The sequence below is a fragment of the Petaurus breviceps genome, unplaced genomic scaffold, assembly GCF_028583685.1.
Source record: "Petaurus breviceps papuanus isolate PSGF00001 unplaced genomic scaffold, PetGlider_PUasm1.0 90977, whole genome shotgun sequence".
NCBI lineage: Eukaryota > Metazoa > Chordata > Mammalia > Diprotodontia > Petauridae > Petaurus > Petaurus breviceps.
The window spans coordinates 8,162,193-8,171,793 of NW_027187391.1; the positions used below are offsets into that span (position 1 = coordinate 8,162,193).

The following is a 9,601-nucleotide window of genomic DNA, read 5'->3' on the forward strand; positions in this document are numbered from 1 at the left end:
GAAGGAAGGAAGGAAGGAAGGAAGGAAGGAAGGAAGGAAGGAAGGAAAGCAATGGCAAAAACATTGATTAAAATGGATTTATTATGTACAAAGTATTGAGCTAATTGCTGGGAATACAAAGGGTAAAACAAGACAGTTCTCACTCTCAAGGATTTCACTTCTATTAAGGGGAGAAAACATATAGGAGGTTTCAGCAACAAGTTAGATGGAAAGACCCATGGTCCTTATCATGCAGTGGTAAAGCAAATGGTAATGCACCTTCTTTAATGTTACTTCCATTGGCAAAAATCACATCCATTTCTGATATTGAACTATTTGACCATTCCAAGGACATCAGTGGTGAGAACTTTCCTTCCTCTTGTTTTCTTTCTTTTCTTCTTTCCTCTTTTCAGGAGCAGAGTCTAAAGAGGAGGCAAAGGTTATATAGCTCCTATGGATGAAGACTGGAAGCAGGGCTAGTGGTTTGGGGGACACCACTATTCCTAAGGCTTTTTTATTCAGGATTCTGAGCTGTCTTCATTGGGTTCTGAGTGAAGATGGTGGTCAAAACATTTGAGGTGAGGGGCAGCTAAGTGGTGCAGTGAATAAAGCACCAGCCCTGGAGTCAGAAGGACCTGAGTTCAAACCTGGCCTCAGACACTTGACACTTAACTAGCTATGAGACCTTGGGCAAGTCACTTAACCCAAATTGCCTTGCCTTCCACCCTCCAAAAAAATTAAAATAAAAAAAAGACATTTGAGGTGATTTTATTATCTCAGCACATGCCACCACCTCCTCTCTCTCCTTCTGGATGCTATGGTGCTTCCATTTATATTGATTTTGCTTGGAGGATCTTATCAAGTTCTTCAGATAATTTCTCTACCTCTTCAACCAATATTCACACATAAAGTACAACTACTCTCGCCGTGGTTGTTTTGCAAATGCTTTTCATGAAGAGTACAAATAAGCCCTGAAATCATGTTTCTTGTTGCCATTAGGCATGCAATAACAGCTGCACCAATTCCTTCTTTGTCTGTCCAAGGATGTGAGCCACCCCTCTATTAAGCAGAATTTTCTTCCTTCCTTGGTTTTGTTTATAGCTGAGAATGTCAAGATTGATATGACTGCTCCTCATCTACTCATTGACTATTGGCCAAGGATTTCATGTTTATAAGACCAATCTAAAGTTTGTAGATCATCTAAACATTGTGATTCTTAGCATTCTTTGCACCCTTTTCTGCCACTCTTCTGCCATCACTGTAGAATTGGAAAAAGGCCCCACAGGAACAGGGGCCATTTTATAACTTTGTAGATTGCTGTGACCAAAGAAATAACCAAGTGGCCAGTCTACTGGTTGCTCTGTATTTAGAGGTGATGAGGCTCTCTGCTCTCAGCTAGAATTAACCAAGAAACCCAGTCTCATTCTGTTGCTGGGGGCCATGCTAAAGATTTTTCTAACATGATAGAACCTGTCCAGACTTACTAACTGCCTCACAGAGTTGTAGTTATTATCAAATGAGATAGCATATATAAAGTGCTTCCCAAATCTTTAAGTACTACATAAATACTAGTTGTTGTTGTTAACTTCTCTGGGCCTCAGTTTCTTTATCTGTAAAATAAGAGGGTTAGACTAGATGACCTTTAAGATCCCTTATGATCCTCTGGCATCACTTTCAGGAGCCCAGAGCACCTCCATGTCTGATGAGGCATGAAAGTCAAACCCTTATGGAGAAGTCACAAAAATACCCTGAGCTTCAGTTTCTTCATCTATAAAAATGAGAATGATAATACCTATAATGCCTACCTCGTAGGGCTATGGTGTAACTATAATTAGATAATGTATGTAAAGGGTTTTCCAAACTTAAAAGGGATATATAAATTTTAGTTACTATTGATGCTGTTGTTAGCATACATTAACCAAATGGATTTATCTAGCTCTAGATCATCCTCAAAGACTGCACCGAAAGACTTTTGACTCCCTGCACTGGGATATTTCCAAACTTCTTGTCAAGAAAGATATGTGGGCAGTCATGACAGGACATGTTCTTCCCACATTAATACTGTTACTTAGTACTTTGATCACAAATGAAATTTAAATTCTTCCTCTCATTGGATTGCATCATGCTTGGTGTTGGAATGAAAACTTGTATTTTTCATTCCAAGATGGTCCTTCTTCCTCTTTTATAATCTAGTTATGTGGTATTAAGACACTCTCCCAATCCTCCATTATTATACTAAAATAGTAGCTAATTACTCTGCAATGTATTCCATTGATTCACTAAATCCTCTAGTATTATTTTGGCAAGACCAAACCATTTGAACAAATCCACTTATTTCACACTGATTGTCTATTGTAATATGTCTATTATAATATCCATCATCATACTCTTTTAGTAAAAACAAGGTGGTCATTTTTTAAAAAGGTTGTTATAGAACTTTGTTGTTTTGTATTTTAAGCATGCCATCCAGTCTAATAAGCAACAAGTATTTTTCTTTCTCTGTATGAATGTTTCCGTTTTATTACTTTTTCAGCACCTTGTATCAGTAGTGACTTACCTAAACCAACCAATGTCACTTTCTCATCTGTAAACATGAAGAATGTTCTACAGTGGAATTCACCAGAGGGTCTAAGAGGAGTCGAAGTTGTTTATACTGTGCAGTATCTAATGTAAGTTTTCTATTTGTTTGAGTTTTTCTTTTTATCATCTTTGATCAAGGATTCTTGTGATATGAATGAAGAGAAACTTCTCATGGCATCAAATCAAGTAAAGTTAAATGGTTCATTAAATTCTGATATATTTTTATGTTAGGGCAATTAGGTGACACCGTGAATAGAGAACAGGGCCTGAGTTCAAATCCAGTCTCAGACACTTACAAGCTTTGTGACCCTAGGCAAGTCACTTAACCCTGTTTGCCTCTGTTCCTCATCTGTAGAATGAGCTGAAGAAGAAAATGGCATCCACTCCAGTATCTTTGCCAAGAAAATCCCAAATGGGGTCACCAAGGATTTGAAATGACTAAAGAATAACAAAATACTTTTAAGTTAAATTAAAGTGACAATGATGTTTTGTTTGTTTTCATCAAAGAAGCAGCATTGGCCCTGGTCAAGGGACAAATATTTAAGTGGAAAAGGAGGGACAAAATTTCTCTCCTTCACAAATGAACAGGACAATTCACCCATTATGAAGCTTATTCCTGGGAAGAAGTAGCCTAAGGGAATTCCAAATGTTCTTATGCCAACTTAAATTTGGTGCAAAATCCTGAACAGCAAAATCAGCCCTTCTTAATTTGCTGAATGATGATATTGATCAACCTTGGTCCAAGTGAAGTGATGAAGAAATTCACCTCCTCCTTTTAGTAGCAGAGATGAGGGAATACAGGTACAAAATGTTATACACACTGTCAGACAAGATCACTGGGTTGATAGTTTTACTTAATGCTTCTTTTCTTTGTTACCAGGGAGGGCTTTGGAGGTTAGGGGATATCAAAAAATGACTGTGATATATAAACAAAAACATCACTTTTTAATGAGCACCATTAAAGAGAAATATAGGCTTATAGTACTCTTATGATTAAAATGGAAACTTCACCCAGTTGACTTTTTCTTATTGATTTGATTTAGCAATTTCTTAATTGGTGATTTAGTCATTTAAAATGAGTTCTTGGATTCATATTTGAATTTATTCCTCAGTATCTATTCTCTTCAAAATTCTCCTTTAGGTAGAGGTACAGGGCTTATTCTGATTTTTAGATGTTTATGTGATCGGAGGGTTGGGAATGGGGAGAAGATAACCACACATGATTTATGTGAGCAAATACAGTTTTGATTGCACAACTTAAAAAAAAGAGTACTTATGTGTCTGTGCATGTTTCAAGTCCATGTGAAAACATTTAAAGACAAGCAACAATAGAATTGGGCAAAAAGGCATCCCAAAGTCTCCAGACTCCTGCAAGCAGTGAGGCTACATTCCCACTCAAATCAATTGAACCACCATTTGCTAATCATAAGTCCCTAGAGGAGACTGTGTGGTTAAGTTTAGCTAAGACATGACTCTTGACCTAATGGTGCTGCCAGTCTATTAGGGGACGCAAAATATACCTGCTGAACAATGTAATAGTTCACAAGTGCCATTGATGGGTGTCTAGAACTCTACCTTGAGTAGGTGGGGTAGGAGTGGTCATTACTAACTGGGGGAATTATTACATAAAGTATAAAGCCAGTTCATAAGAATGGCAAGGGAGGAGGAGAGGACTACATTATTTGAACTGCAATAACTTCTGTTTCTCATTCTGTCTAAGTTGCTAGTTTTCTAGTTGCATTTTAAGTTAATTACTGTGATTAGAAATGAGATTAAATTTAACCCATTGCCTATAGGTACCTTCATAAGTTCACATAAGCAGAGATGGAATTAAATTGAGTTAGAAGGTAATTAGAGGTTTCTCTTCATTCATATCATATCTCTTCATTCATTCATAAATACTCTTCCCAATAAAGCAACTGGAGAAGCTTAGTATTATATACCATACTGCACTGTATTTTCAGTCATAGCTTGAAATTTCTCCTTTGTTCTGTTATTAGTACCATTTGAACTTCACATAACAAATCACAGTATCATAGGATTTGAAACTGGAAGGACCTTCAAAGATCTTTTATTCTAGGAATTCTTACTCTTCGTTATGACATGAACCCCATTGGCAGTTTGGAGAAGTCAGTGGATGCCTTCTCAGAATAATCTTTTTAAATGCATAAAATAAAATAAATAATATTACAAAGTAAACCAATTATTTTGAAAAAGTTATCAAAATTTTTAAAGTTTCAGATTCATAGATGCCCTGAGGATCTATTTATGGACCCCAGATAAGGACTCTTGGTCTAGTCCAAGGCCCTCATTTTATAAATGACAACGTTGAGGCTCCAAGAGATAAAGTGACTTGCTTACAGTAATCCAGGCAGTAGGTAGCAGAGAGGGGAGTCCAAGTCTGACTCCAAATCTAGTGCTCTTTCTACTACACTAGGTTCCCTCCCCATCAGAATCTTCTTCCTCCTCTCTCCCTATTCTCACTCCACTCCTACCCCAGGCTCATATACAACCTAATAGTTTTTCTCCACGTGTAGCATTATTGTTGACATGTTGGCTGAAATACTACATAACTATCACCTTGTCAGATGTTGTAGTTGTCCTGATCCCTGTAGAAACATTTCTCACCATTGATGTTTGACACATGAAAACTGATGCAGTGATAATAGAGGTATGTAATTTTGGTTAGAGCAGAGGTCATTAACCTGGGATCTATTAACTTTAAAAAACTATTTTGATAATTGTATTTCAATATAATTGGTCTCCTTTGTAACCCTATGTATTTTATTTTATGCATTTAAAAGCATTATTTTGAGGAAGGGCTCTTTGGTTTCACTAGACTGCCAAAAGATTCCAATGCCAAAAAGGTTAAAAATCCCTATTAGTCAATAAGATCAGACTTTCGCTGTTATGTCTTGGATGGCTTGGTAACTTTAACATAAGTGACTGTATACTTTTGCAAAATCCATACTTGAAATCTATTGCTACCAAAAGCATAAATCTATTTGCCAAAAAGGCTATTTTCCCTCAGCAGAGTGATGCCAATTCTATCCTCAAGTCTTAAGCCCCTGTTTTCTGGATAATTGTTCTTGTCTTTCACTGTTTTTGTGTAATTACCACATCCTTTATGATTTAATTTTTGTTCAATCGTGTTCGACTCTTCATGACCCCATTTGGGGTTTTCTTGGCAGGTGTACTGGAGTGGTTTGTCATTTCCTTCTCTAGCTCATTTTACAGATGAGGAAATTGAGGCAAACAGGATGAAGTGATTTGACCAGCTAGTAAGTGTCTAAGACCAGATTTGAACTTAGGAAGATGAGTCTTCCTGACTCCTGGTCCAGTACTCCATCCACTGCCTCACCTAGCTGCCCTTTATAATGACTATCTTATAAAAGTCAAATCTCAATTGCATAAGTTCATTTATCTATAATTTTAGAGTGGACAAAACGATAAAGAAAATCCTCCTTCCATATAGTGTGAGGCATTTAACAGAAGGAATTTATGGCATGATTTGTCTAGTTTTAATATAGGTAGGAGCTATATTATATGAAGTGTATATAATAGAAAGGTTTCTTCTGTCTATCCCAGGGTGGCCTACTTGAACTTCCTAGGATTTTTACCAAAGTGTCAAATGACTCTGGCAGGTCCCTTGACTTCAGATGTAGGGCTCTTTCCACACAGTTTCCCATGCACTTGTGCTCATTCATGGATTGCTAAATGTAAGTGCACGGGAGAGTCTATGACAGGCAAGGGAAACCTCCCTCAATATAATGCACTCAGTATAACTTTCTATTATGCTTACCAATGCTCTTGTTTCCCCACCCCCACTCTTATGACTGGATTACAAACTCCCTTCAATCAACCAATCAATCAAAAAGCATTTGTTAAATGTTTACTGTGTGTCAGGCACCATGAAGGGCAGTAGAGATACAAGGACAAAAATGAAATGGTTCTTGTCCACAAGGATTTAACATTGACAGGGAGAAGGAGAGATAAAATATACATATATAAGTATATGCAGTACGTAATATATACAGAATGAATACATGGTAATTTGGAGAGGTAGGACAGTAGGGGCTGGGGAGATCAGGAAAGGCCTTGTCTAGAAAGTGGTACTTGAACCAAGCCTTGAAGGGAATTAAGAATTCTAAGAGGCAGAGATGAAGAAACAATACACTTTCCGCATGGGAAACAGCTCTTGCAAAGGCCTTGTTCCTTGAGCACAGAAACTATATCCGGCTTCATTTTTGCATCCCTAGCACATACCACAGAGCCTTAGACAAAGTAGGTACTTCTAGGCATTGCAACACATGCCTATGATCCCAGCTACCAAGATGACTGAAGTTTATGGGTCTTGAACTTGGGAATTCTGAGCTTCTCTGGACCCTGCAGCTCAGGTGTCTAAACTAAGTCCAGCATCAATGTGGCAAGCCTGAAGGGTCCAAACAATTGCCTAAGGAGGAAAGAACCCAGCCCACTTCAGAAACAAAGTTGATCAAAGATCCCCTGTTAATCAAAATGGAAACAGACCTGCATGCCCAACTTGGGAGAAATAAGAAGATACAATTTTAAAAACAATCAATCAATGAATCAATCAATAAACATTTAAGTGTCTACTATGTTGGGCACTGTGCTAAAAGTTGGGGACAAAAAAAAGAGGCAAAAAATAGTCCCCACCCTTAAGGAACTTACAATTTGAAAAACATGCTAGGTGTTACATGAACACTAATTGAGTTTAATTGAGCTGTCTGTTGTGACAGCATAATATGATGAGTGGACAAAAATGAGCACTCAATTATTAAACAAAATTTCTATCATCTATAGCTAAATGAAATTCTACTTTCACAATTCTTTCCCTCACTAATGATTTGGTTTATTGGGTAGGACATTGGTTTGAAGAAACCTCAAAATTAGTCCTATTTCCACCTCTGCCTCCTCTTAAACAGCCTTTGGTTTCTCAGTCTATTAAATGGAAATAATAGTCCCTATCCATCCTGTGTCACACAGCATAATTAGGAAGGTAATAGGCATAAAAACCTTATTATTATTAGTTTCAAAATTGAATTTCTGTTGGATTTTTTTATGCCAAGAAGACTTAAAAATTAAATAAAATGTTCAAGATATAGAATCATTAAGCCAGCAACAATATTGTTCAGGAGTAGGATGAGACTACCTTTTCTTATACCATCCAAGTGACCATAGTATACATACTGGCATATTTCATTGCTCTCTAATTAGATCACACAATATGTAAGATTCATACTGTAGTCTAAAAACATTAAGAAATCTGTACCATCCAAACGATAATTCCCCAAAGAGAAAAGGAATGACAAAAACACTGACTCATTCACCTGACAACAAATGAAGAAAATGCTGGCAGGAAAAGTAGATTCTTCTTTGTCTCCATGACAGACACCTTTGAGTTTTTGTTTTGTTTTTGTAAATAGTGTTTTATTTTTTTTGCAATTGCATGTAAAGATAGTTTTCAACATTCGTTTTTATAAGATTTTGAGTTCCAAATTTTTCTCCCTCCCTTCCTTCTTTCCCTCCTCCCTCCACAAGATGACAAGCTATCTGATATGTTATACATGTGCAATGATGGAAACATTTCCACATTAGTCGTGTTGTAGAAGAAGAAACAGAACAAAAGGGAAAAGTCACACACACACACATGTGAAAATAATATGCTTCTTGGCACCCACACAAAATAACTGGCAACCTTGAGCAAGTTACTTAACCCCAATTGCTTTAAAAAAAAAAAAGAAAATAATATGCTTCAATCTGCATTCAAACTTCATAGTTCTTCCTTTGAATATGAATAGAATTTTTCATTCTGAGTCCTTTGGAATCGTCTTAGATCATTGTATTACTGAGAAGAATCAATTATAAGTCAATAGTAGCTGATCATTTCACAGTGTTACTGTTACTGTGTACAGTTTTCTCCTGGTTCTGTTCACTCCACTCAGCATCAATTCATGTAAGTCTTTTCAGGTTTTTCTGAAATCAACCTGCTCATCCTTTCTTATAGCACAAGAGTATTCCATTTTACATTCATATATTTGTTCAGCCATTCTCAGTTAATGGGCATTCCCTCAATTTCCAATTCTTTGCCACTGCAAAAAGAGCTGCCATAAATATTTTTATACATGTAGGTCCTTTTCCTTTTGGTATCTCTTTAGGATACAGAGCTAGTAGTGGTATTGCTGGATCAAAGAGTATGCACAGTTTGATTGTCTTTTGGTATAGTTCCAAATTGCTCTCCAGAGTGTTTGGATCAGTTCACAACTCTACCAACAGTGCATTAGTGTCCCAATTTTCCCACATCTTCTCCAACATTTATCATTTTCCTTCACTGTCATATTAGCTGATGCTGATCTGATAGGTATGAGGTGGTACCTCAGGGTTGTTTTAATTTTCATTTCTCTAATCAATAGTGATTTAGAGCATTTTTTCATATGACATTTTTGTTCTGTTTTGTTTTTACTGGAAAGAATGTTCTAACTTCCAGTCAGTTTTAGGTTATGACTGTTTTTATTGGAATGAACAATGGGCATTCAGGGCTCATCATGCACTGCTTTTTCCTTATGCAGATATGGCCAGAAGAAATGGCTGAATAAATCGGAATGCAGAAATATCAACAGGACCTCCTGCAACCTCTCCTATGAGACTTATGACCATGAAGAACAATACTATGGGAGAGTCAAGGCCATCTGGGGAAAACATTGTTCCAAATGGGCAGAGACAGAACGATTTAATCCTTGGTTAGAAAGTAAGTAACAATAGTTAAACAATAAGAGGTTATGAACAGAATGTGGAAGCGATTATTATCAGGGCACCTACCTTTTTATTTTTCTACTTTGATCTATTGGTGTCTAAAAAAAGAGAAATCAGCCTTATAGAAAAATGAGGTCATGGGGTGGCTGGGTGGTTCAGTGAGTAAAGCGCCGGCCCCGGAGTCAGGAGGACCCGAGTTCGGTTCCGGCCTCAGAAACTTAACACACACACACACACACACACACACACACACACACACACACACACA

At 37.1% G+C, this 9,601-nt stretch overlaps 1 protein-coding gene across 1 annotated transcript in view; it reads left to right on the forward strand.

Moving 5' to 3' along the window:
- Positions 1–9,601, forward strand: part of IL20RA (interleukin 20 receptor subunit alpha) — a 56,383-nt gene that overhangs the window by 32,874 nt on the left and 13,908 nt on the right. Inside the window, exons 2-3 of the mRNA XM_069077282.1 lie at positions 2,513–2,648; positions 9,150–9,328. Coding sequence (XP_068933383.1) covers positions 2,513–2,648; positions 9,150–9,328 — 315 coding nt within the window. The remainder of the gene's footprint in view (positions 1–2,512; positions 2,649–9,149; positions 9,329–9,601) is intronic.